We start from the raw sequence: 27,620 nt of genomic DNA on the forward strand, positions 1-27,620 counted from the left end.
ATGAATGCCTGCTGTGCCAGCTTTTTGCCAAATCTGGGCCAGAATTCTTTACTACTAGGGTGGTTTGTAAATATATATACATACACACAGATTAATCACTCAAATAAGATCTATAACGTGGATCGGGAACACATTTAATACAGAATTGAAAGCTAAATTGGTCATTTGTTAGCAGCTAGCTACTATAGTATGCCCTTAGTGCTAACACACTCTAAAAGCTACAAAACTCCGATTTCACAGACCTATTAAACTAAAGAGGAAGTAATCTGTCCAAAAGTTCTATTATATTGGACCTTGATGAGCTAAAGCTTTTCCAGCATTGAGTTTTGGGAACGTGTGTAAAGCTTGTATACCCGACTATGGCAGGTGTCCTCTTTCCATCCGGGTGATTTCTTATTACACCACAGTAATAAAGCCATCAGTGACCTCTAGTCTCTCTACCATGCCTCATAATCTGTCTCTCTCCTCTGTCCTTGATCTCTATTAACCCTTTCATGCATGGTGTTCACGTTTGTGGACAGTTAATTTAACTCAATTTAAGGTTCGTTAATCATGGTAATTTTCTCCAAACAACTTGAGGGCAGTTTCAGCAGACCGACAGCAATATAGTATGAGTAGCCACTGTCTTGAATGACACAAACCTGTTGCTTTATGATGACATAATTTATACAAGATATATGTACAAGATATTTAAACTAAACTTTTTACTGCCTTTTTGTCAACTGCTGATATATTGGTAAGTACAGTAAAGTATGATGAAAAAATTAAAATTTGAGAAAAATACATTTTTAATCAACAAAAAATATCAGGGTAATGTCAACGAGCTTAGAATCACCAAGAGGCGACACTCAAAAGAACATTCCATTGTTCCATTGCAGCGCCCAGCAACAGCCCCGCGAGTCCGCCATTTTGGAGTGAAATCGATCTTATTGCTGTCGCGATGGCAAGCAGCTGCTTTGTTTTTTATTTATTTATTTAAAAAGCCCATTAAAGCTGAGATACAACCTGAAAGACGACAATACAATACTTACTATCACAATCATCAGATCTTTTAATAGTTTATTTTACAGATTTATAAAATGCTGTTGTTCTATTGGAATTTTCATTCCAAAATGGCCGCCGTGTGACACTAGCAGCATCTACTGGCTGTTTCCCAAATCGAACTAGAGTGTCACCTCTTGGTGATTCTATGCTCTTTGGTAATGTCATGAGTTCACTTTTAAACAAAGCAATCTGTAATAGGATTAGTTCATCCAAAAATACAAATTCTGTTAATTAATTATTCACCTTTGTGTTGAACCTGACGAGCTGATAAGGAAGACTTGTTCTTTTAGCTTCGTATGTTTACAGTTGAACCACTGAAGACACATGGTGTGTTTTTGACAATGTTTTTGCTTCCTTTTTTTAGACTTTGAATGTCTCTGAATCATTTCCGTCTATAGAGGTTGAGAGCTCCTGGATTATATCTAAACTATCTTCATTTGTGCTTCAAAGGAGAATGCTTTTGGTTACTTTTCTAGACTTTAAACAACTCTGATCCATTGCTGTTCTTGTATATATGACAGACTCTCATCTTCATTTATGTTTTAAAGAAGAACTTCACAGGTGATTAGAATGATATTTTAAATTACGAATACCAGCATTTCTATTTATTTGTGTGTAAATGATCCTTAAAATGTGTGTTTGTGTGTGTGTATATATATATATATATATATATATATATATATATATATATATACATACATGCATACATAAATACATACACACTCACTGGCCAGTTTATTAGGTACATCTGTCCAACTGCTTATTAACGCACATTTCTAATCAGCCAATCACATGGCAGCAACTCAATGAATTTAAGCATGTAGATATGGTCAAGATGATCTGCTGCAGTTCAAACCGAGCATCAGAATGGGGAAGAAAGTTGATTTAAGTGGCTTTTAATGTGGCATGGTTGTTGGTCTGAGTATTTCATAACCTGCTGATCTACTGGGATTTTCACACACAACCGTCTCTAGGGTCTACACAGAATGGTCATTCTATTCAGTGAGCGGCAGTTCTGTGGCCACAAATGCCTTGTTGATGCCAGAGGTCAGAGGAGAATGGCCAGACTGGTTGGAGCTAATAAAAAGGCAACAGTAACTCAAATAACCACTCGATACTACTGAGGTATGCAGAAGAGCATCTCTGAACGCATAACATGTTAAACCTTGAGCCAGGTGGGCTACAGCAGCAGAAGACCATACTGAGTGCCACTTCTGTCAGCTAAGAACAGCAAACTGAGGCTACAATTTGCACAATTTGGTTTCTTGAACATGACAATGAGTTCATTGTACTCAAATGGCCTCCACAGTCACCAGAACTCAATCTAATAGAGCACATTAAGGCAGTTCTGAAGGCAAACTGGTAGTAGTAAGATGTAAATAAAACTCAAACACTCAAAACTTTTCACATTGTATATTGAATATTGCCATAGTGTAAGGAATACCAAGAGAAAATAATCTGGAGGAACATAAGACAACGAACTCAAAAGAGCCACAAATCAGACATGCTTGTGTACTGTAACATTAAAATACCACGCATAACATTTATTTGATATATAATAGATCAAAATGCAGCACAAAGCCAAACACAAACCTCTCACTCAGCTTTCCCCATGTGTATATGGATTATTTGTGTAGTAATATTGTTTATTATCATTTCTGCTGGTCTGTATCTCAGAAAAGCCAGCAGTTCACACACTGTGATATCGGTCCTCTGTGGACATGATACTTTGGTGCTTTTAACATGTTTTATTGACTGGTTTTACAAGCATTGGATAAGTCCATCTTGGTTTTCAATGTACTGGAACACAGTCAAAGGGTTTGACATCGTTTCTGGCTGAAAAAAAAGACTACTGAGATAAATGGAATACAGCATTAGCATGGTAGGCAGTTAGGACTAAAATATTACAACAAAATGCCTGGAATTTGATCTTGCAGCCCACACACAGATTGATCTGTAAAATTTTACGATGAGGTCGTATTAGTTAATGTATTAACTAACAATAATCAAAACATTTATAATTTATAACATCTAATAATTCAGTATGGCTAATAATTTTGACTTCAGCAAATTATCAAATGGTTTCTGGTACAGCCTTTGCATCTGTGGTGTGTTTATGATCCCTCAAAATGCTGCCTATGAAGATGTCACTAATTCTTTCGTCCTTTGAGAGCCTGTGCTATCATGTGATGCCGAGAACATTTCTCTGCGAGATTCCTTCATTCATGAGTCTGTCTGAAGGTTTTTGACATTTTACGGTTGCTTTGACATTTGAAAACCTAGCTGACCTCCAAGACCTTTATTTCCACAGTGCTGATGTGTTTTTATGATAGTGATGTTGACTGATGGGGGAAACTGGTGATGTTTGGTGGTGTTTCTACATGACCTGAAGCAGATTTAATATGGTACCTAGACCTGACATGAATAAATTGCGTGTGGGTTAAAAATGGACAATGGACTTTTATGAGTCAATCTTTTTAAACCTTTATGAGTTTCTTTCTTCAGTTGAACACAGATTTTGTTATACAGATTCTGAAAACAGAAGATATTTTGAAGAAGGCTGAAAACCAGTAACCATTGGCATCCATCGTAGAAAAAACAAATACTATGCAAGTCAATCGTTTACCGCAGCTTTCTGCAAAATATCTTCTTTTGTGTTCCACACAAGAAACTTTGCCTTTATGGTTGAATAATATTGTACAGTTTTGTTGAATCTACAATTTTTTATTGCTTTTTTTACAATCCACGTATGAAAATATGAGAGAGCTGAGTATTCGGGCCCTATCGCAAGGCGTGTATGGCAAGATTTGTTGCTGTTTTCAGAAAAGCGCAACCCTAATTTTCACATTTTGCACCCTGTTGTTTAAATAGCAAATCCATTTGCACCCCTTTGTGGACTCATGGGTTTGCTGGTCTATAAAGGAGGTGTGTTAAGGCGCATTGTTAGCACGTTGCTATTTTGAGGAACTGAAATAGACCACGTCGTTGACCAACTAAAAGCAGGTCTAAAGTCCAGAGTGTATTAGTTATACACTTATGTTTTTCCAAATGCTTACACATTGTTTAATACATACAGGATGTACAGAAACACACGAATGTCTTTACAAATGAAAACAAATAAAGGATTAAAATGTTACAAAAATTATTCTTTTCTACATAAATAGAAAAACACTGCCTCCATGCTTTTCTCAGTTCATTCATGACAGTTTGCATTTGTATAATGTTATTATTATATGCATATTTTTATTTGTTTTAATAAAAATTAGTTTAGGGTTTTGAAACCCTGTTGGGTTTTGAAGATGTCTGCATCACCTTATGGCGCATACTGTAAGAACAAGATGTGTGTGTGGATATAACTCAGTTTTTTGACCACACTTCTTTATTATTGTTCATTTATTCGTTTGCTGGAAATTGGAACTGAATTTAGAAATAGTTTTGAAAGCAATCTTTGTGTTTAACAAACAAAATTAATTATGTAGGCAAATTGATGTCTTCAGTGGAGTGCGTATGACAACATTTCCTTATCCACCAAAGTAAAGGTGTAAAAAGTAAAGTAAGAAGTAAGTAAAGAGGCTGAATGGAGGAGGCTTGTTCTTTATCCTCGTGCTGCAAATGGTTTGGCTGTTTTCTCGCTAGTGAAGCATTCAGTTTTTCCACTTACCAAAGTCCGCCATGCGCCAGCGTGTAATGCTGCATTCACACCAGACGCGGAACGCGTGGATAAATCGTGGATAAATAGTGCAATTCGCGCGTAAATAGCCACGTGGACAGTTGAGTTTACTCGCTTCATTCGCGCGTCAAACGCTGCTTCATTCGCGCATCAAATTCACTTCAAAACAGACGCGGATTCGCGTGATGGGCAGGGCTTCTGTCTGCCCGGTGACTCTAGCTTCATAGCTAAATGGCTAACATGGATTTTATTGAGAAAACAACAGTGTTTATGTGCTTTATGAAGACTGAAAAACAGCATCGAAATGTTTAGGGCCGTGTCTGAGTCCACTAGATTCTTTTAGACATGCATCCAGCTCTGTGAGCTCATAAACTCCTCCAGAAACTGAACCTGGATGATGGAGGCTTTCAGCGATGCTTCTGACTGAGCCCAGCCCAGTTTGATGAACTTTTTGTTTGTCGGCTAGAGGATTCCAAAAACAGGTGTACGTCACAATCACGCCCCCACAAGACAAGCTACTGATTGGTTAACGCGGCGCGAATGTCCGCTGAAGTTCAGACTTTTGAACTCAAGCAATTCGCGCGAAATGTGTGTCAAACCCGCAAAACGATCAATTCGCGCCGCGCCATTTGTGCAATTCGAGTCATTCGTGCCACACCATTCATGCGTATTGCGCTGCAGGATGTCTATTCGCGCGTTTGCATTGACTTAACATGTTAATCACTCGCGCTTGACGTGCGTTCGGCGTCTGGTGTGAACACAGCATAAAACAACTCACTCCTAAAAGGGAATGGGAGACTCTTGTTGGTTTAATGCATGTTATGCTCAAACACACTTATAATTCATTAAGAGAATAAGCACAACCCTGTTAAACCATGCACCAGGGCCGCATAGCGTATTTTTCCATCCTTAAAATAGTGGATTCAGACATGCTCTTAGTGCTTTTCCTCCATGCACTTTAGGCTTTGTCCCTAGATCATTAAAAAACAGCCTTTCATCTTGAATTATGCTCCGAAGAGACTAACTAATGTCTTCTGAAATTCTACAATCCATAGTTGAAAAAATAAATAATATGTAAGTCAATTGGTTACCGCAGCTTTCTTCAGAATACATGCTTTTGTGTTCAACAAAAGAAACTCAAATGAGTTTAAAACAAGTAAAGGATTAGAAAATGGTGACGTTTTACACAGCGGATGCCCTTTCAGCTGCAACCCAGTACTGAGAAACACCCATACACACTCATTCCCACACACACTTATACACTACGGGCAATTTAGTTAATCCAATTTACCTATAGCACATGTGTTTGGACTGTGGGGGAAACCAGAGCACCCGAAGGAAACATACACCAACACGGTAAGAACATCAGCCAGTACTCGAACCAGCCACCTTATTACTGTGAGGTGACAGTGCTAACCCCCGAGCCACCGTGCCACCACATACAACTTCTATAGTGTTAATATAGACAATTTATTAATTAACTCATCCAGAAATGAACACTGAGTCATTATTTATTTGCCCTGGAGTTGTTCATTGCTGTATGTTCTACTTTTCTTCCCCTTCCACGAAAATAGGAATGTGTACGATCTCTTGCTTCAGCTTTAAAAAGATGCAAAAGTATCACATCATTAACCAAAATATCGTATATTAGACATTTCTCATTCAAAAGATAGAAAGGTATACAGCATTTCAACACCACCACGGTACAAATAAGGATTTCGCATCTATATAAATACCCCTTTAACCTGTTAACTATGGCTTTACATACCATACTAGCACTGAACACGATTTGCAAATGAGTCACGCCAGCAAAAGAGGAAGAGGATGAGGAGGAGAGGATGAAGAAGACTCATCTACAGTCCACTTCTGCTTCCTCTCTCCGTTCTTACAAATTCGATTCAGCCTCCATTTAAGTTTAAGGGAGTCATGCTTAAAATTTTTCACTTTATCTCCCTTTATCATTCCATCAGAACAAAAGCACTCTTCCACGCGGCTGGAACAATTTGATTCACCTGCGAGATCCTTTTTTAAATATGTATGTAGGCCAGCAGTCTGTCTTTGGCAGGCCACTTGAAATCATCCGCCGAATCCCTATCATCTCCCGCTCTTTCTTTGGCATGTGAAAAATCAATCCGAGCATGGCAGCTTTTCAAACGGAGCAAACACTTCTGTGGAAACAAGGAATAATAATAAATTCAGACATGTTATGTTTTTTGAAGATTATATATCAGAATATGTAAGTGTTTGCTTATTCAAAACGCACAACCACAACGCTTTAAGAGGTTACTAGGGCCTCATTTTGTGGTTGCTAAGGTGTTTTGCATTGTTGCTAGGTAGTTATTTACGGTTCCCTAGTCAAAAGAGCCCGTTTTAGATCTCAATAATCCCTTGAAAAGCAAATCACAAATTATTGCATGTGCAATATCAACAGAATTTAATCTAATACCAAAACAAAGCTAATCATAAATGATAATGTACAATAAAATTGCACATATTGCATTAAATAGTAATGATTATTACCTAATAATTCCTTGATGAAAGCAGTTTACTGTAATGAAAATTTTTCTGAGGGTGTTTGGCGTCATCTAGTGGAAAGAGAGTCACATTACAAAAACATTCATGTGGAAAACAGTCTGAAAGCACGTCATGATTTTGCCAAGTACGACGCGATCCTAGATTAACATCTTTGTTGATCCTGTAACATCATATTTCAAAATGTAATTCATACCAATTCCCTACCCCCAAGCCCAACTATAACTGTAAATTATCCCCAAAATCTGAGGGGAATAATAGTTGGATAACAATAATGTAGAAGTGCATAAACTCAATTGTTAGCCTAAACTTTACATAATCGGTAAACGTATTCCTTAATTCTGAATAGCTGATTGGAATGTTGTACCAGGATCGACATACACTCAACGGCCACTTTATTAGATACACCTTACTAGTACTGGATTGGACCCCCTTTTGCCCTCAGAACTGCCTTAATCCTTCAATCCTTTGTGGCAAAGATTTAACAAAGAACTGGAAATATTCCTCAGAGATTTTAGTCCATATTGACATGATAGCATCACACAGTTGCTGCTGATTTGTCGGCTGCACATCCATGATGGGAATCTCCCATTCCACCACATCCCAAATGTGCTCTATTAGATTGAGTTCTGGTGACTGTGGAGGCCATTTGAGTACAGTGAACTCATTGTCATGTTCAAGAAACCAGTCTGAGATGATTCGCGCTTTATGACATGATGCTTTATCCTACTGAAAGTAGCCATCAGAAGATGGGTACACTGTGGTCATAAAGGGATTGACTGGTAAGCAACAATAGTGTGGTAGTCTGTGGCGTTGACACGATGCTCAGTACTAATTGGCCCAGAGTGTGCCAAGAAAATATCCCCCACACCATTACATCACCACAGGTGGCATAGCGGATGTGCCCGCCAATTCGGGTTCATTTCACTAACCACTCAACACCTCAGAACTGTAGCCTCAGTTTCCTGTTCTTAGCTGACAGCATTGGCACCCGGTGTGGTCTTCTGCTGCTGTAGCCCATCCGCCTCAAGGTTGCATGTGTTGTGCATTCAGAGAGGCTCTTCTGCATACCTAAGTTGTAACGAGTGGTTACTTGAGTTACTGTTGCCTTTCTATCAACTGGAACTAGTCAGGCCATTCTCCTCTGACCTCTGGCATCAACAAGGCATTTGTGCCCACAGAACAGTCGCTCACTGGATATTTTCTCTGTAAAGCCTAGAGATGGTTGTGCGTGAAAATGTCAGTAGATTAGCAGTTTCTGGAATACTTAGACCAGCCTGTCTGGCACCAACAACCATGCCACTTTTAAAATCCCTGAAATCATCTTTCTTCCCCATTCTGATACTTGCTTTGAACAGCAGCAGATTTTTTTGACCATGTCTACCTGCCCAAATGTATTGAGTTGCTGCCATGTGATTGGTGGATTAGAAATTTGAGTTAACAAGCAGTTGGAGAGGTGTACCTTAAAAAGTGTAGATGTTAATCCAGGAACCTAAAAATTCATGTTGACGCAGTCAGAAACGTACAAGTTGTATTAAAAAGCAAGTCAAAAACTATGCACATGGCAAAATATCTCTGGCTCACCTCTGGCCCACACAATCAGCTTTTGCTTGGCCCACATGCCACAGTGGATTACGGTACATGACTAGACCAAGTCTGGTATCCAGACAAAGACCATATCTGGGCCAAGTCTCAGCCAAGTTAATAACGCACAACTGAGCCTGAACTGGGCCAGATATGTTGGTGTGTTACGACTGGAATGAATTTGATAAACCCATGAATCATTGGTCTTTAGGCGTGCTATGGGCGTGCTTTTTCTTGAAGCGACCTGATTGGTATATTTTTAAAAAGTGGGCTAAGATAGACCGAACTACATGGCCCACATATAAATTAATAACATCTGGACCAAATACTACATTTTACATTTGGCCCGAGTATTGTGTGCCGCCTTAAAGACGGTGCCACCACTGCCAAACCAGGGCCGTGTTTGGCCCACATGCTGTCTGCCAGTGCAATGAATGCCTGCTGTGCCAGATTAATGCCATATCTGGGCCAGAATTCTCTACTATCTGGGTATATTTGTGTGTGGGTGCAAAATTGTCAAGTTTATATATTAGTCTAACATGTGCAATTATGAGATTGCGCTCAACTCAGCCATAAACTTCAAGCTCATAATTAAACAGTGCGCATTACATGTCCACAGACAGCTAATTGCCTGTAATTTGTGCATTTATCAAAGCTTCTTACTGACCTGAGCTAATGTGCTCGACTCCTTTCGAAGTTGCATGTGTCTTTAGTGCGTCCAATGGATTTGTGGTTGAATGCTGAACTTAAAGCGACTTTTGTTTCCAAAGCAGTTGCATGACGTGTGGGTTTCTGCCAAAATGGCAGCCGTCACCAATCCCTCTGCATTTTCTTGAAGCTCATTCAGACACACATATTTACACATAGAAGAATTCGCCTTGGACATTTCATACTTGTGTTTCCTAACAGGCGTCCTTGTCCTCTTGCCTCACATGCTGGTCATGAGTCCCAGCGTCGTCCCAATGGAGTCCAGCTGTTCTTCGGACAGTCCATTTGTTTTGTTTTTTTGCTTTTTTTTCCAGGAACCAGGAAAACCTTTTTTCCAGGAGTGTCACAGTTCATTATTGCGGAAACGCTTCTTGAAAAGAGTATTGTAGATGAATCAAAGTCACACAGCTTCAAGGACAGACTCAAAGAAGCCCAAAAACAGGAGCATGAGGTGGTGGTTGAAAACTGAGTAGTGTTTCTGAGAGAATATGAGGGAGGTTGTTGCGTAGATTGTCCAACATTAGGAGCAAGACACCAAAGACAGCCAAAACTGAAAGAGAAGAGGTTGTGAAAGACATTTGCAAGATAAAAACGCAGCTTTTTTTGGAGGAAATAAATCTCGGTAAACATGCAGTCCAGTACCGAGGAGTTGAATTCAGAGGATTCTGGTGTTCAGGACGTGGGACCTCAGATCAGAGGGCTGGTGGTGGAGATCCTAGAGACGATGTCTGATCTGCTGGTGTGGATGAGATGGAAGGCTGTGGAGATGGTTATTATTATCTGCGTGATTCTGCTGGTGTTCTGGGTGGCTTTATTCCTCTATGGAAGTTTTTATTATTCCTTTATGCCCACGGCCAATTTTGTTGCACCTGTCAACTTTTTCCACAGGTGAGATGTTTACTGTTAAACAAAAGTTAACACTCAATGTAAACTAATTTTCTTAAACAAAATAAGTTTACCCGTCAACCTTTTCTATATGTGAGATGTTTAGTTAGCCAGAAGTGAACGCTTTAAATTTAATCAGCTTCGCGTCTTGTTTTTTTTTTTTTACTTAGTTTATTAAAACGACGTAAGTTTACCTGTCAACTTTTTCTATACGTGAGAGGTTTAGTTAGCCAGAAGTTAACATTTTTAACTCATTCAGCTTCTCATTTTTTTTTTAGTCTTATACAAAGATTCTTAAAACAATATAAGTTTACCTGTCACCGTTTTCCAGTTGAGATGTTTAGTTAGCCAGAAGTGAACACTTTAAACTTAATCAGCTTCTTGTCTTGTTTTTGTTTTTACTTAAAATTGTTTCTTAAAACAAGATATGTAAGTTTAACTGTCAACCTTTTCAATATGTGAGATGTTTAGTTAGCCAGAAGTTAACATTTTAAACTTAATCAGCTTCTTGTCTTGTTTTTGTTTTTACTTAAAATTGTTTCTTAAAACAAGATATGTAAGTTTAACTGTCAACCTTTTCAATATGTGAGATGTTTAGTTAGCCAGAAGTTAACATTTTAAACTTAATCAGCTTCGCATCTTGCTTTTTTAACTTAAAAGAAAAGATTTTTTAAAACAAAATAAGTTTACCTGTTAACGTTTTCCACAGTTGAGATGTTTAGTTAGGCATAAATTAACACTTTAAACTTAATCAGCTTCTCATCTTTTTTTTTTTTTTACTTAAAAATTGTTCTTAAACCAAGATACATAAGTTTAACTGTCAACTTTTTTTCTATATGTGAGATGTTTAGTTAGCCAGAAGTGAACATTTTAAACTTAATCAGCTTCGCTGAACTTATAAGTCAAAATAAGTTAACCTGTCACCATTTTCTACAGGTGAGATGTTTATTTAGCCACTTTAAACTAAATCAGCTTTGCATCTTTGTTTTAGACTCATACAAAGATACTTAAAATATATAAGTTTACTTGTAAAGAGCTTTTTTTTTAATCATCCTTTTAGATCTTCTAAAAAAGAAAACCCATTTTCTTCATCTTAAAGGGCTAGTTGGCCCAAAGATGAACATTTACTTACTATGTACTCTTCATTAAGTGATTATAAACATTTATGAGTTTCTTTCTTTTGTTGAACACTAAAGAAGATGTTTTAGAGAAATCTGAAAACCTTTACTGGCTTCCATTGTAGGAAAAACAAATACTATGGAAGTCAATAATTATACAATATTTTTTTCTAAATATCTTCTTTTGTGGTTAACAGTGGAAAGAAACTCATAAATATTTGAAACAAGTAAAGGTTGAGTAAATGATGACAGAATTGTCATATTTTTGGGTGAACTATAATTGATTGTTAAGTTTAAGTTCTTCTTTTTAGGGTCACTTTTAAATGAAAAAAGTAAAATAACCAAAAAAAAAGCTTTATTAATTTGACATATCTGAGTTTCAGATGAGACAGATTTGTTAAGACAGCAAAGACTGCAAGTAAAATCAAGAGACGTTCCTCACCAAAGAGTTTTTTTTTTAATAAATGCATTTTTTTAATCTTATATGCAAAGCCTTCATAGAAAATAATAGTCAGATGTTTCTATGATTTGTCAGTCTTTTAATTGCTTCTATGGAAAAAAAAACACCTTGGTTTTGTGCAGCTGCTGTATTTATACGACTAAAGAATATATTTTTTATTGTCAGTATTTTATTGTTAGTACAGTATATACAGTAAATAATTTCCTATTCTCTCTCTTTTACACACACACACACACACACACACACACACACTTATGTATGCTTTAAATGCTTACATAAATACAACACATAGTTTAGCGAAAAACTGTGACACACAAAATGAAGAGTATGCTTTAAATGCTTAAAGTCCTGTATGTGTGTATATATATATATATATATATATATATATATATATATATATATATATATATATATATATATATATATATAGAACTTTGAGCATTTAAAGCATACTCTTCATTTTGTGTGTCACAGTTTTTCGCTAAACTATGTAGTATTGTTAATTGTTATAGCAATGTAAGTATCACTACATTGTTGCTATTATGAACAGAAATGGAGCGTGTTTATGTGATGATTTCTGAGTGTTCAGTTTATATACTGACAAAGTTGATACTACCTTGTCAGATGGTAACAGATTGTAATATATGTGCACAGACATCTAAGATTCTTCGGAGGTTTATCTGTGGTAATTTTCAAAATGTGTGATGTGTTTCTGATCAGCAGAACTGATTGTCCATCTCCTCATCACCCTATGTGTTCTTTCCCCATGGCCAATGTCTCTTTACTGAAAAATGGAAAACATCAGGTGACCATTCTTGATTTAATCTGTACTTCTTTTTATGATTTTAACTGAGCTTTATTTTATTGTTTTTTCAAACTTTTTTGATGATTATTAGAAAAAAATTATTTTTTGCATGGGTTTTCGCTGTGTGCTCCGGTTTCCCCCCACAGTCCAAAGACATGCGCTAGGTGAATTGAATAAGCTAAATTGGCCGTCGCTTATGAGTGTGTGAATCTAAACCTGTGCCGAATCATAATACTGTACTGAATCGAAATGTACCACTCAGTGGAGAAAAGGCATAGGTGGTGTAAATAAAATGTATATTGCATCTAAATGTCTTTGCGTACTTGAAATTTTTTTTACATGAACTAGTCAACGGATTCAATGCATAACAATATATGCATAATGTATCCCCTGGACATACTCCATAATTTAACACTCTATTTTGCTTTTCTCTTCCCTGTTTCCTACAGGTAATGACATACGGCCAGCCCTATCAGATCACGCTTAAGTTGGAAATGCCAGAGTCTCCGACCAATCAGCAGCTGGGAATGTTTCTAGTGACAATTACTCCTTATTCTAAAGCTGGACAGATAATTGGTGTTTCATCACGTTCTGTAAGTACACAAATGTGGAGACATTCATTCATTATTCATTATCTGCCACTTATCCGGGGCTGGGTCACAGCAGTCTCAGGAGAGAACCCCAGACTTCCCTCTCCTCACCCACTTCTTCCAGCGCCTTCGGCGGGATCCTGAGCTATTCCCAGACAAGCTGAGAGACATAGTCCCTTCAGCATGTCTAGGGTCTTCCTCTGGGCCTCCTCCCGGTGGGACAAGCCCAGAACACCTCCCTAGGTAGACATCTTAGTAGCATCCAAAACAGATGCCTGAGCCACCTCAACTGGCATCTCTCGATGTGAAGGAGCAGCGGCTTTACTCCGCGTTCCTCTAGAGCTCCTCACCCTATCTCTGAGGATGCCCCTGCCACCCTGCAAAGGAATCTCATTTTGGCAGCTTGTTTACAAGGTCTTGTTCTTTTGGTCATGACTCAAAGTTCATAGGTAAGACTAGGAATGTAGATTGACCGGTAAACCTAGAGCTTTGCCTTTTGGCTCAGCTCCGTCTTTACTACAACAAACCGATTCGCCTGTTAATCTCATGTTACGTCCTTAGCGAACAAAATACTAGAGCTCCACCACCTGGGTAAGGACTCTCCTCCAACCTGGAGATGTTATGTTAAAAGTTGACATGAAGGGCCCTATCGGGCACAATTTTATTTTCTGATGAACTGTTTCTCAACTACGTTCCTGGAAGACCACCAACACCGCATGTTTTGGATGTCTGCTTTGGCTATCACACCCATTACAGGTCTTTCACTCTCTGCTAATGAGCTCTGAATCAGGTGTGTTTGGTTAAGGAGACATGGGCTGTTTCTCAATATGCCTTCTTCAGCAATTTTGCATCCTCTTGCCCTACTGAAAAAAACTGCTTAAACCAGACTAGACTGGTTGGCTAGTTTTACCTGGTTGACCAGCCTGGTTTTAGAGGGGTTTTGGCCATGTCTAGGTTGGTTTCCAGCCATTTCCAGCCTGGTCTTCGCTGGTCAGGCTGAAAGATGACCAGCAAAAACCAGCTTGACCAGCCTAGCCAGGCTGGGGGCCCAGCCAAAACCAGCTTATCTAGCCCTAAACCAGGCTGGTCAAGCTGGTTTTAGCTGCATTTAGCTGGTCATTTTCCAGCCTGCCCAGCTTAGACCAAGGCTGGTTTAAACAGTTTTTTTTCAGCAGGGTGTTCTCGTGTAACGTCATCATCAACTGCCAAAATTCAGTTTCAAAACTTAAGACCACAAGAACGAAGGACGCGTGAAACTTTCCGTATCTTTAGTTCTAAGAAACTTTAGTTCTTGATATCGAGGACGCATTGATGCAGACTTGAGCACCGAACTCGCTCTAGAAGTCCCAGAAGTCAATGCGACTGGAGGTCGGAAGCGCAGCATTTTATGAGAAGAGCATCAGAAGAGCGTTTTCTGTTCTTGTGGTCTCCCGAGTTCGTTCTTCCGAGGACATCTGGCAAGTCCGTTCTCTGCGTTCTTAGAATTGAGAAACAACCATGGGCTGCTTCCGAAATTGCCTACTAGTTGAAAATTTACTACAAGACTGTTGTAAACGTATGTTCTATATAGTAAGTAGTATTAATGAAACCCAGACATACTACATCAGCCATTTGTCATTGTAACACGATCTACACACGTCAGTTGCGTCGATTCCCTCCTATTAATAAATTCTCTTGCAAGGCATCATGGGATAGTGTAGCGTCCATCAGATGCACACTTTAGAATCTCACCAGAAGTAGTCGGTCATTTGGGTAGTTCTCACATACTGTTTTTCAAATACTATGAATACAGACATACTACTCGGCTTGCATACAGTACTGTTTTTAAAATTTAGGTTTGCTAAGGCAAGCCGCAAGATTTTTCTGAACCCATTCAGAAAATGTTTTATGTTTCTGTCTATCTTCTCAGATTAACTTCTGTCTCTCTCTCTCTCTCTCTCAGGCAATGCTCCATTACCGCTCCTCTCTTCTTCAGACTCTGGGCACACTGGTTTTCTCCCCCATGTTTTTATCGGGAATGTCAGAGCAGAAGCAGTCAGTCACAGTGGAGCTGTTCTCTGAATTCAAAGATGATTCTGTAAGTGATGAATCTGAACGACCTAGCAACAACATGGCAGCTTGGTAAATCTCATAACAGCTCAACAACTGCAAAGCAACTGCTGAAACTACTTCATAAATCACTTGTTTTAAGTTGTTAAGTGCAAACAGGGATTATTTTTATGAAACACAATGAAAAGCATGCATATTCAGTATGGATGTTCACTACAAACAGAAATGGCGCGTTACACATTTTCCACACAAAATGGTCCAACTAAAGCAGGGGTGTCCAAACTCTGGTAGAATCTAGTATACCTAGAAAGAGCTTAGTTAGCTGGTTTAGGTGTGTCTTATTAGGATTGGAACTAAATGTGCCAACGATCAGCCCTCCAGGACCAGCTTTGGGCACCTCTGGCCTAAAATATGTAAGAGGAGGAACGAAATATTTTCAGTAGGGATGTAACGGTATCAGAATTTCACGGTACGTTAATACCTCGGTATGAATGGCACAGTACGGTATTTATTGAGTAATTTACAGGAAAACAAAACTAATGAAAATACTCGGAAAAAAGTGCCAAAAGTACTTATGTACCTTAGCAATGAACATATTAATGACATACAAATTAGCCATCTATCTGTAAGTTTCGAAACAGGAACTTTAATTTTTCAATTTTTAACAACAAAAAACTATAAAACCATATAAAAAAAATAAAGTTTCAATTTAGTATTCTTGAAAACTCATCACATTCAACATTTAATCACTCACTCACTTAGATAGAGATGAGTTTTTTTAAGGAAAATTATCATATATAATTATAATCTGGTAAAAGCTGGGATCTCTGGGCATTTACAATGTCCCCTGCAACGGAAAAAAACTCTCTCATTTGGGACTGAGGTTTCTGGGACAGAGAGATATGATTAAGCCAAGGTTGACCGCAGTGGGTAACGATGTGCATTGTCTTTCCACCACTTGAGAGGACATGCCATGAGTGAGATAGAGGTCTCTTTGCAGTACAAGCCAATGTCTGCATCAATCTAACAAGTGTGCTGTGTTCTGCAGTCTCCATGACTGTTTTTAGTCGTATTCCCCGACTTATTTTTCACCACAGTCTGGCAGTGCCTGCATACTGTTTTTTTGTTTTGTCTGTCACCTTTTCTCCTTTTTCTTATCTTTTTAGAAAGAAACCGAAATTCTTTCACACATGCGATTTAAAACCCGCTATAGGTTCGATAATTTCCAGCTCTTTTTCTTCCCTGCTACTAGCAACACACTCCATTTCCGCATTACTGGATCTGTAGTGACAACAGACCGCAAAGGATGATGGCCACGCCTAGGCTGATGGGAATTGTAGTTCCCGCTACCTCCCGTTCGCTTCATTCGCCTGAGCAAACTTTTCTCAGAAATATAGTTTTATTGAGTTATGCGCCTACGGTAATATTGAAAAAAATTACTATTGCGGTATGACGGTATTTACAATATTGTTACATCCCTAATTTTCAGTTTTTTTATTTTCTCTCTATTCAGTACAAACCCACTGTTGGCGCTATGCTTGAGATACACGCTCCAAATATTCAGATCTACAAGGCAAACCTCTACATCTTTGCTCACTTTACAGGCATCAGGTTTGTATTTGTGTACTCTGTAGTCTGTTTTCTGGGCTGGTTGAACAGGCCTCGACATTCTAACGGAGCTGTTGACATGAAACTGACCAAGATTAACTTAAACAATCATGCAAATAAACCAAACAAATTCAGAAAAAAATAGTTATGTATTATAACAATGGAATGACACAAAGAGAGAGAGAGAGAAACATATTTAATACTTTATATAAAGGTTTTTTTTTATTTGGTGATGACAGTTTCAACATGTCTATTGTATGGAAAATGGAGTCCGCATGCATTGCTCAGGTGTGACTTTTCCCCCAGACTTCAATAGGATGTAAAAATGTTGATGGTTCTGTGGGGCTTGTCTTGATCTCTGATCTTTATTCAAGAGTTCACACTTAGCTGATGATCAATAAAGCGTAATTGGCATGCTGTCTTGGGACAGAGCCCTGAGCTCGTAATATCCCTGAGCCCAGGGCTCCCTCCCGTTAGAAGGGCGAGAGGGGAGTTCAAGCTCAGGTAGGTCTCGAGAACTCCCCTGCTTGTCGTCTAGTGAGAAGTGTAAACTAAAGTTATTTTAGGTGATAATTTGGATTAATCGATTGGCTATGGTGTATGTCTTTGGACGGTGGGAGGAACCCGGGGAACCCAAGCAAACACGGGAAAAACATGCAAATGCCGACCAGCCCAATAGGAGGTTGGACCAGCAGTGTTCTTGCCAACCCAAGCTCATTCTGGAAACGTAGCCCCTCAGACATTTCTGGAGATTTACGTGGCCGGAGGTACGTATGGCCACATTTTGTTTTTTTCGAGCGAACACTATGGGGCGGTGTGTGTGACGCCGCTCCTCTTCTTCGCGCTCGCCAACTGGCCTGATGGCTTGCCTCCGTGTGGAGGTCTTTCCCGCTGCAACCAGTTTGTCAGCTTAGCTCGCGGCGTTACGCCGGCGGAGCAGAGGCCCTGAGGAAGAGGAGGAGCTAGCCGCGGCGACGACCGGGATCGAGTCCGGGGAAGAGCGGTTCCAGAAATCAGGTAAGATGAAAAACAGAATCCAAAAAAATAAAAGCAAACGAGTTTGCGACAGGGCGAGAATGTGGTGAGATCCGAAAGTGCGATCAAAATCGTTCGGTCATTCAGTCGGACAGACGGCCTCCGGCGGCTTCTCACGTGAGAACAGCGTGGGCTCGAAAGGCGCGCACTCCCGAGAGGCGTTCGAGACGCGAAAAAAAAACGCATACAGCTGCCTCTCGTGGATTCGCGAAAACAATGAATACGTATCTCCGGGGACATATTTCGCAGTCTCCGGAAACGTCCGCGGGGCTACGTTTCCACAATGAGCCTGGGTTGGTTCTTCCTGTGAGGCAACAGTGCTAGCCACTGGGCCACCGTGTCACCCTATTGGAAAAAAAGGGGGAAATTCGGGGTGGAAGGGGCGAACTTCAGAACAAAGATAACGAGCGAAAAGCTCTGGTTATCATCTGATAGGGCAGAATACGGAGCTAATATGGTGCCAGTCGTGTTGATCATAAGCACGTGATCCTCTCGAAATTAGTTTTTAAATAAACCACACTTCTTTTTTTCTATTGGATTTAGGTCAGGTGATTGTCTTAGCCATTCTACAGCTTAATTTTTTTTCTCTAAAAACCAGTTGAGGGTTTCATTGGCTGTGTTTGATATCATTGTCTTGCTGAAATGTTCACCTGGTTTCAGCTTCATGTAGGTGTTAGGGCACACTCACACTATGCTATCTGAATCGTGCCTAGGCACATTTCCTGGATCGTTTGAGAAGTGTGAGTGCTCTGAATCGGGCTCAGGTCGCGGTTCAGTTGGTCAGCCCTGGCCTGGTTGGAGGAGGTGAGCGCAGTTTACTTTGGTTGTAGTGTGAGTGCAAAGCATGCCTGTGCCCGAAACTAAAGACGAGATGTGACTTTTAAGGGACTGTTTCATATGGATTTATTAATCATTCTTACTGATTAATGAACACAAGCTGTCATAGTTTATTAAAGACGCAAAGCCCTCATTGCACCACAGCTGAATCTTTAGCAAACCCTCTAATACCTGCAGGACTAGGACTTTTATGATAGTTTATGAGTGTCAAAAGTGGCTGATCTGTTCGGCAAAATATTTGACTGCGTGTCACTGCATCCCAAACTGCTAAAACGATGTAAAGAGATCTCCACTGTGCAGAGCGAGAGAGCTTCTTAAACTGAACAGTGCATAATCAATGACGTATGCATGCTCAGGCCCGAATGCAATGTGAGTGCCGGTCGTCGGGGGAGACGGGAGGGGGTACAAGCATGCTTCGGCCTGGTTCAGGGCAACTGTACATAGTGTGAGTACGCCCTTAAGACTAAGGAATCAAATATTTGTAAACACTGATGAGGGTCAGGGTTGCTGAATAACTTCTTAGAGATTTTAGCTGCTGTCTGGGCTTTCCATGCCTGCCTTTTACTTCTGTCATTTCATTTTATTACACATAATTTTTTTACGTTACCTTATTGAATTCTGGTGATAATTTCAAGTCAACAGCACCTTTAGAAATATATTTGAGAAAAATTGTGACTGTGTAATAACAAAATTTAAGGCCTTTACATCCATGACTGTCTCTCTGATCTGCACAGGTATCTGCTGTATCAGTTCCCACTGATTTCAGCCCTGATGGGGGTGATGACTAACTTCACTTTCCTCAGTTTGATCATCGTTCTCAGCTTCCTGCAGTTTAACCTCAATGGTCGCCAGTTTCGCAGAAAGGTGCGCTTTCATTTTTTAATATACCTGTAGTGAGTAAGTCTAGTGAGTCAGTGTTGCTTCTGTGAATTTACTACGTTCTTTAAAATCACAACATTACAATATGGCAATTTACTGTAAATATTTTTCTTCAATATTTGTGTATTGTACAAAAATGAATGAAAATATGGGTAAAATCTCATCTGTAGTAAGTCAGTCTGGCCTATGCGAATGTACTACACACTTTAAAATCATAAAAAATACAGTAGGGTGAATTACTGTAAATATTTTAGAAAAATATTTGTTTACTGTACACATATGACTGGAAATATGGATAAATTCTCACCTGTAGTCAGTCAGTTTGGCTTCTGTGAATGTACTACATCCTTTAAAATCATAAAATTACAGTAGGGTGAATTACTGTAAACATTTTTAAAAATGATTGGTTTACTGTAAAAATATGAATGAAAATATGAGTAAAATCTCACCTGTAGTAAGTCAGTCTAGTGAGTCAGTCTTGCTTCTGTGAATTTACTACGTTCTTTAAAATCACAAAATTACAACAGGGTAATTTACTGTAAATATTATCCTTCAATAATTGTGTATTGTACAAATATGAATGAAAATATGGATAAATTCTCACCTGTAGTAAGTCAGTCTTGCTTCTGTGAATGTACTACATCATTTAAAATCATAAAATTACAGTTGGGTGATTTACTGTAAAGATTTTTCTAAATTATTTGTGTACTGTACAATTTTGAAAAAAAATATGGGTAAAATCTCACCTGTAGTAAGACAGTCTTGCTTCTGTGAATTTCCTGCGTTCTTTAAAATCACAAAATTACAACAGGGTAATTTACTGTAAATATTTTTGAAAATGATTTGCTTACTTCACAAATATGATTGAAAATATGGGTAAAATCTCACCTGTAGTGAGTCAGTTTAATCCCTAGGAGTGTGAGCACACTTTAGATTGAGAAGCTGTAAATATTTTGTCCTATATATTTATGTGATGTATACATAAATGTGAGGAAAAATATCATTTAAGTGCTTTAGCTGATGTGTACTGTATGCTGTATACTGTATGTATCAGTCAAGCCTGTAACCATTTACTGGAATCTTCTAGAAATATTTTTTTCTTCTTAGTGTTACTGTGCGTTTTGATTCTGTCGATGTAATTTGCAGATGATCCCTATGACGATGACTTGATTCGTAATCCGTAACTTTTGCATTGACAGACATGCATGACCATTATGGTCGCATCTCACATCTTTAGAAGTGTTGAACACGATCGCCACATTTTAGATGTCGTGCTCCGTTTTCAGCACCACCACAGGAAACTAAACCATATCCGTGATGACTTGATCCATAATTTGTCACTTTTGCATTGTTTTTAAATGTAAACATGCGCTTGACAGACGCGCATGACCATGATGGTCGAATTTTTAGAAGAATCGAAGACAAAAGCGGCACATTTTTTAGACATCGTGCTCAGTTTTTTTTTTTAAATTATAACTTTAACATGCAGTGCTGCACATCACTGTCAGTTCCAAAGCATGGGCCGATCAATAAAACTCAGAGGCAGGGCAATCGTTTCAAGTTCCTGTTTACAGACACTCAGTGGTTGTGTATTTCTTCAAACCATTCCTGAGTGCTGTGTCACATCCAGTGAATGAGCCCAAACACACGCTCAACTCCTGTGTACACTGCTGCTTTTTTAAAAATGCGGTGTTTCTATTGATAACAACAGAAAACTGCAGCACATGACACGAACCCTTAACTTCCACATAAATAGGTCATCATAATATGTAGTTCTATGCTAAATATAGTTAGGCAGAGTTAGCATTGCTGTTGCAGCATTTTGCATTCAATCTCACACAGGGTAAATTATTGTTAATGTTGTTTTTCAACGTTCAATTTAAATGGTTAGTTGAAACAGGAGAGAAGTGGATAAAATTTAAATTACTGCTTGTGGTGGCGGGTTATTGCTCCTTTCTTCAGAATCAAATACTGTTAAGGATGTAGTCAAAGACTATGGGCCCTACCATAATAAGTTGTTTGGTGTTATTTGTTGCTATTTTTAGACCTGCGCAACCCTAATTTTCCTGTTTTGCACCACGTTGTTTAAATAGCAAATCCGTTTGCGCAACTTTGTGGATTCATAAGCTGTTCTAAAATAGTGGTGTGTTAAGAGTAGGACGTGTGTTTGGATATAACTTTTTGACCACACTTCGCTATTATCGCTCATTTATTAGTTTGCTGGAAATCAGAACGGAATTTAGATTTGTTTTTAATTAGAAATTAGAACTGAATTTAGATTTGATTTCATTTGTTTTGAAAGAAATCTTTGCGCTTAACATACGAAATTAAACATGTAGGTTAATGGATGTCTTCAGTGGAGTGCATATGTTGGAAAATAGGAGTCATTTTATTAATATTTGTGTCTCTTTTTCTTTTAATCAAACAATTATTTGTATTGGTCATGTAAGGGTCATATATTAACTGAACTTCTACTGTTGTGTGTGAGTGCTGAGCATACTAATTAGCATTTTTGCAGAAGTAGATTGAGGCGGGTCCAGAATGAAATTCAGCTCTGCAGAAACTTCCTGTCTGAAGAGAGGTGTTAAAATTGAACACAGAGCACAGAAAGTTCTATGTTTTTTTGTTTTGCAGAGAATTCGTAGAAAAAGAGGAAGTATGTCTAAGGTGCGGCCAATGGAGGACTGAACAATGACTGACAAATGATGAATTTCGTTAAACTCCACCTTTTAATATCAGCTTCCTATATAAGTTGAAGAAGTCGGAAAAAGAAGGTTGTTGCGAACCTCTTGAATGTTATTTTTGTATTGCATTGGGGTAACATAACCCAGAGCTCTGTCATCAAATTATTCATTTGTATCTAATAAATTACTGATATTTTTGGCATTAAAGAAAACCCTCTCCAGACCTTTTCTTATTGAACACGCATGGAATTGGCTAGATATTCCAACACATACTACACTGTTTCTTATCCACGAAAGTAAAGGAGAAAAGTAAAGAGAAAGTAAAGATGCCGAATGGAGGTGGCTTGTTCTTCAGGTGGTCTGTTTAACTATTTTCTCGTCAGTGGGGCATTCAGTTTTTCCACTTACAAAGTACGCCATGTAAATAGCATATGCACCATGGCACGATGCAACTGAGTCTTAAAGGGGATTGGGGGATGAGACTCTGATTGATATAATGCATGTTATGCTTAAAACACACTCATAACTCATTAAGGGAATAAGCACAACTCTGTTAGACCATGCGCTGTGGCGCAGACCATATTTTTCCATCCTTAAATTAGCAAAAGTGGATACAGACAGGCCCGTAATGCTTTTGCGCCATGAGCTTTAGACTTTGCGCCTGGACCATTAAAATAGAGCCCTATAACACACTCTTAAAGGGATTTTAACATATTAATGAAGCTGACTCTAAAATCATAGTTGGAGTTTGCTCAAACTAGATTTACATAAGGAAAAAAACAATGATGTATGTCATTTTTATGTAATGATTTCATGATATTCAAATATATAACACATAATTTTCCAATCTATGGCACCTTTAAACCTCTTTAAAACTTAAATATGCTGAAAATGATTTGCCATAAAAGAAGTTAATCTTAAAAAGAAAACAGTGTTTTAGCACATAATTAAAACACTGATAATAGCATGCTCTCATAATTAATTGCACACAACATGTTACTTGCATAGTAGATTAGGCTGTGCGCTTTTTTCTCTTTGTTAATCATATTTTTTTAAATGTGTTTTCTTTGGTTCAGGCTCGTATGCAACAAGAGGAAATGGATGAAATTGACGACCTGTTTGATGATCCGTCTGAACCCCATGATAGAGGAATTATACCAGGTCAGATGTGATATATTACTTTTGCAGAACATAAAAATTCATTAGTCTGACCCCTGGAATCACAATCATTTTTCAAAAAGATCATTTCAAAATAGGTGAATAAATTAGGTTAGGTTAGGTTAAACTTTATTTTTCCCCGAGAGGAAATTGGTCTTGGGCATAAAAGGTGCTACAACATTGTCTGAACAGACAGTAAAAATAAATAAAACAAAACAATGAAGAACAAACAGTTAAGAACATACATTGTTTACAGAATAAGACCGTATATAAGTATAAATATATAAAACACAGAACCCAGTCAAGTGCTAGCGTACTACAGGAGCAGTGTTATTGGTAGAGTTCAACAGTTTTATGGAGGTAGGAACAAACGAAAGCTTCAGTCTATTAGTTTTACACATTGGCATTCTCAGTCTTTTTCCTGATGGTAACAGATGATATTCACTGAAAAGGGGATGTTTAGAATCAGCGCTAATACGTATTGCTCTTTTCATAGCCGCCTGTTCGTATAGAGTCTGGATGGGCTCATATTGTTTTATCCCTATAATTTTATATTTTTTATTTTTTGCATATGAACCAATTTATTTTTCAACTGAACAGACAGGTTTCCAAACCAGACTGTGATTCCATAGCGAATAAGACTCTCAAACATAGCTCGGTAAAAAACAAGCAAGATATGGCTACCCACCCCATACATTTAGTTTTTTTCTTGAACTACTGGCTAATCTTGCAATTTAGTAATGTGCAGTGATCATATTTCTGCATGCAGCCACTACCTTAAAACATTACACAAAAATAATGGTTCGGTATGTTTTCAAGGGAAGCTAAACATAATCAATTGTGTCACAACACAATTGTATCAAAGCATTAATTGTCTTTTAAACTGATCCAATTTTAGGTTTTGAGTAAAACACAAAGCTTTTTGCTATCATTTGATGGGAGGTGTGCTTATAATGTGTAGTGAAGTTATATGTGTTCATTGATTTGTAAAAATGAACATATACACTCACCGGCCACTTTATTAGGTACACTGGTACAAGTGCTCGTTGACGCAAATGTCTAGTCAGCCAATCACATGGCAGCAACTCAATGCATTTATGCATGCAGACATGGTCAAGATGATCTGCTGAAAATGAAGCATCAGAATGGGGAAGACAGGTGATTTCAGTGACTTTGAACGTGGCATGTTTGTTGGTGTCAGACGGGCTGGTGTGAGTAGTTCAGAAACTGCTGATCTACTGGGATTTTCACGCACAACCATCTCTAGGGTTTACAGAGAATGGTCTGAATAGGAAAAACTATCCAGTGAACGGCAGTTCTGTGCGTGCAAATGCCTTGTTGATGCCAGAGGTCAGAGAAGAATGGCCAGACTGGTTCGAGCTGATAGGAAGACAACAGTAACTCAAATATCCACTCGTTACCACACCAGGTAACATTTCTGTCAGCTAAGAACAGGAAACTGAAGCTAAAATTCACACAAGCTCAACAAAATTGGACAAGATTGGTTAAACGTTGCCTGCTCTGATGAGTCTCAATTTTTGCTGTGACATTTGGATAGTAGGGTCAGAATTTGGCATCAACACCATGACAGCATGGATCCATCCTGCCTTGTATCAATGGTTCAGGCTGCTGGTGGTGGTTTAATGGTGTGGGGGATATTTTCTTGGCTCCCTTTGAGCCCATTAGTACCAATTGAGCATGGTATCAACACCACAGCCTACCTGAGTATTGTTGCTGACCGTGTCCATCCCTTTATGACCACAGTGTACCCATCTTCTGATGGCTACTTCCAGCAGGATAACGCGTCATGTCATTAGGCGTGAATCATCTCAGACTGGCTTCTTGAACATGACAATGAGTTCACTGTACTCAAATGGCCTCCACAGTCACCATCTCTCAATCCAATAGAGCACCTTGGGGATGTGGTGGAATGGGAGATTCGCATCATGGATGTGCAGCTTACAAATCTGCAGCAACTGCGTGATGCTGTCATATCAATATGAACCAAAATCTCTGAGGAATATGTCTAGTACCTTCTTGAATCTATGCCATGAAGGATTAAGGCAGTTCTGAAGGCAAAACGGGATCCAACACGGTACTATGAAGGTGTACCTAATAAAATGGCCGGTGAGTGTATACTGTGTGTATATATATATATATATATATATATATATATATATATATATATATATATATATATATATATATATATATAAATGAGTAGAATTTTCAAATTTTACTCTGCACGTGTTTACTTCAGTGTTTTCACATATGCGTACATCGTGGTTATAATTTATGGTATGAATGCATGTATGGTTACATGGTTAAAAGCAAGTCAAATATACTTGTCCCCTATCGCTACAGAAAATGTTGACACCATGGATTCCAATTCAGCAGATATGGAAGAATCCATTCCAGATGTGACAGGGGAGGATAGTGACGACTCCAGAGAACTAACCAAGGATGAGCCCATCTGTGAGGATGGGAATGAAGAAACAATTCTGAGGCGCAGACATTTATCGCAGGACAGCTTACAGGCACCTCAAGTGTTAACAGAGACCACGGATAAAAACTACTATCGTGTTGGTGTCTGTTCAAGCTCCTAAAGAGGGAATGAGGAGAAAGGTTATGAAAACCAAAGGTCCCGTTGATAGATTTGGTAACAATTCAATTGTTTAAAAAAATTTGAACTTTATGCTAGTCTGGGAGAATGACTTGTATGCTTATTTCAACATTAATCAAACCAAGCATTAGTAGATTGCACTATTATAATCATGTATTGTTCTGTATATAACCAATATATTCAAAACGAACCTTTCCAGAAGTATCCTTTGTTGTGGAATATTACATAATAATATCATCAACAACAACTACAACCCCAAAAGAAAAAACGAGAATGTGCAAATAAATAGCCCAAGGGGAGGAATGACATTTGCTTATGGCGTATGTCTGGAAAATAGCATTAATAATTTGCATTGATTTACATATATTCCTGTCGAAACACAGATAACCAGAGAAATATCCACTGGTTGTGTGTGGAGAACGAGCTGAGGGTATGACTGTTTTAATGTGGCACATTAGGAATTATTGATAAAAAAAAAATAAAAAAAAGATGATGACTGATGATTGGCTGTACTGTCGTTATATTTATATGAAGGGCAGCTATGGCCTAATGGTCAAAGAGTTGGACTCAGGTTTAAGTCCTGACACTTAAGTCCCGGCACAGGGATTGTAGCTGGGGACATTTAAAAACCTTCCACTTCCAATAACATGACTGAGGTGATTTCACTGAGCAACTGAACGCTCAATTGCTCCCCAGGCAGGCCACTGCTCTGGGTGTGTGTACATAGATAGTAGCTTTGGATAAAGTGTCTATTAAATGTTAAATTTAAATGTATATTGATTTTAGATACAAACAGTGTTGGTTGTAATCAGATATGAAGTAAGTAGGTACTGCAATTAAATGACCTTTCTGCTGAAAAAGTAAGGAATTAGTTTACATTTTTTAGGTCATTTAATTAGCAATACTTATAATATACTTGCCTTGAAAACAGTTAATATATTTAACTTTCTGTATGAGTCAATTTACAGAAGTATATGTTATGCAGAATTTGTTGACTAAAGGTTACATTTCAAGTGTTCACACTTAGATATTGCTTGATGCTATTTGCAGGTTTGGCATGCTGTCCCGGAAGAGAACCCTGAGCTCGGAGATAATTGAGCCCAGGGCTCCCGTCTGGTCAATAGAGCATGTAATGCCTAGTTCAGACTGCGTGATTTTAGCCTCGATTTTGGCCCGCCAACAGGTTTTTTAGAAATCGCAGACAAATGCCTGAAATCACAGGCAAATCGCTGCTCGTGCACTTGAGTGACAATCACACAGTATGAACTATCAAAGACGCGATCTGAGAGAATCGCCGATGCCTGCGAGATATTTGCCGTGCTAAATATCTAGAGCTGTCGGCGATTCAAAT

General features: G+C 38.5%; 1 protein-coding gene and 1 long non-coding RNA gene across 14 annotated transcripts; one reads left to right on the forward strand and one right to left on the reverse strand.

Annotated features, from left to right (window-relative positions):
• Positions 1-2,442: 2,442 nt before the first annotated feature.
• Positions 2,443-10,438, reverse strand: LOC141377674 (uncharacterized). 2 transcript variants are annotated; one of them, XR_015507152.1, is made up of 4 exons: positions 10,181-10,438; positions 9,498-10,088; positions 7,235-7,299; positions 2,443-6,882 (listed from the first exon to the last, which is right to left on the reverse strand). It is a non-coding gene; the product is annotated as an uncharacterized LOC141377674 (long non-coding RNA). The 2 variants fall into 2 exon arrangements; XR_015507153.1 differs by lacking the exon at positions 7,235-7,299 and having other exon boundaries at positions 10,181-10,414.
• Positions 9,941-26,770, forward strand: bscl2l (BSCL2 lipid droplet biogenesis associated, seipin, like). Of its 12 annotated transcripts, none has more exons than XM_087280456.1 (9): positions 9,941-10,426; positions 12,722-12,806; positions 13,256-13,399; positions 15,339-15,473; positions 16,959-17,056; positions 19,660-19,789; positions 22,439-22,471; positions 23,565-23,649; positions 26,011-26,770. In XM_087280456.1, exons 1-9 carry the CDS (start codon positions 10,167-10,169, stop codon positions 26,250-26,252), a joined length of 1,212 nt encoding a protein of 403 aa, XP_087136582.1. In that variant the 5' UTR covers positions 9,941-10,166; the 3' UTR covers positions 26,253-26,770.
• The last annotated feature ends 850 nt before the right edge of the window (positions 26,771-27,620 follow it).

The sequence above is a fragment of the Danio rerio genome, chromosome 14, assembly GCF_052040795.2.
Source record: "Danio rerio strain M-AB ecotype USA chromosome 14, GRCz13ab, whole genome shotgun sequence".
In the NCBI taxonomy this organism is placed as follows: Eukaryota; Metazoa; Chordata; class Actinopteri; order Cypriniformes; family Danionidae; genus Danio; species Danio rerio.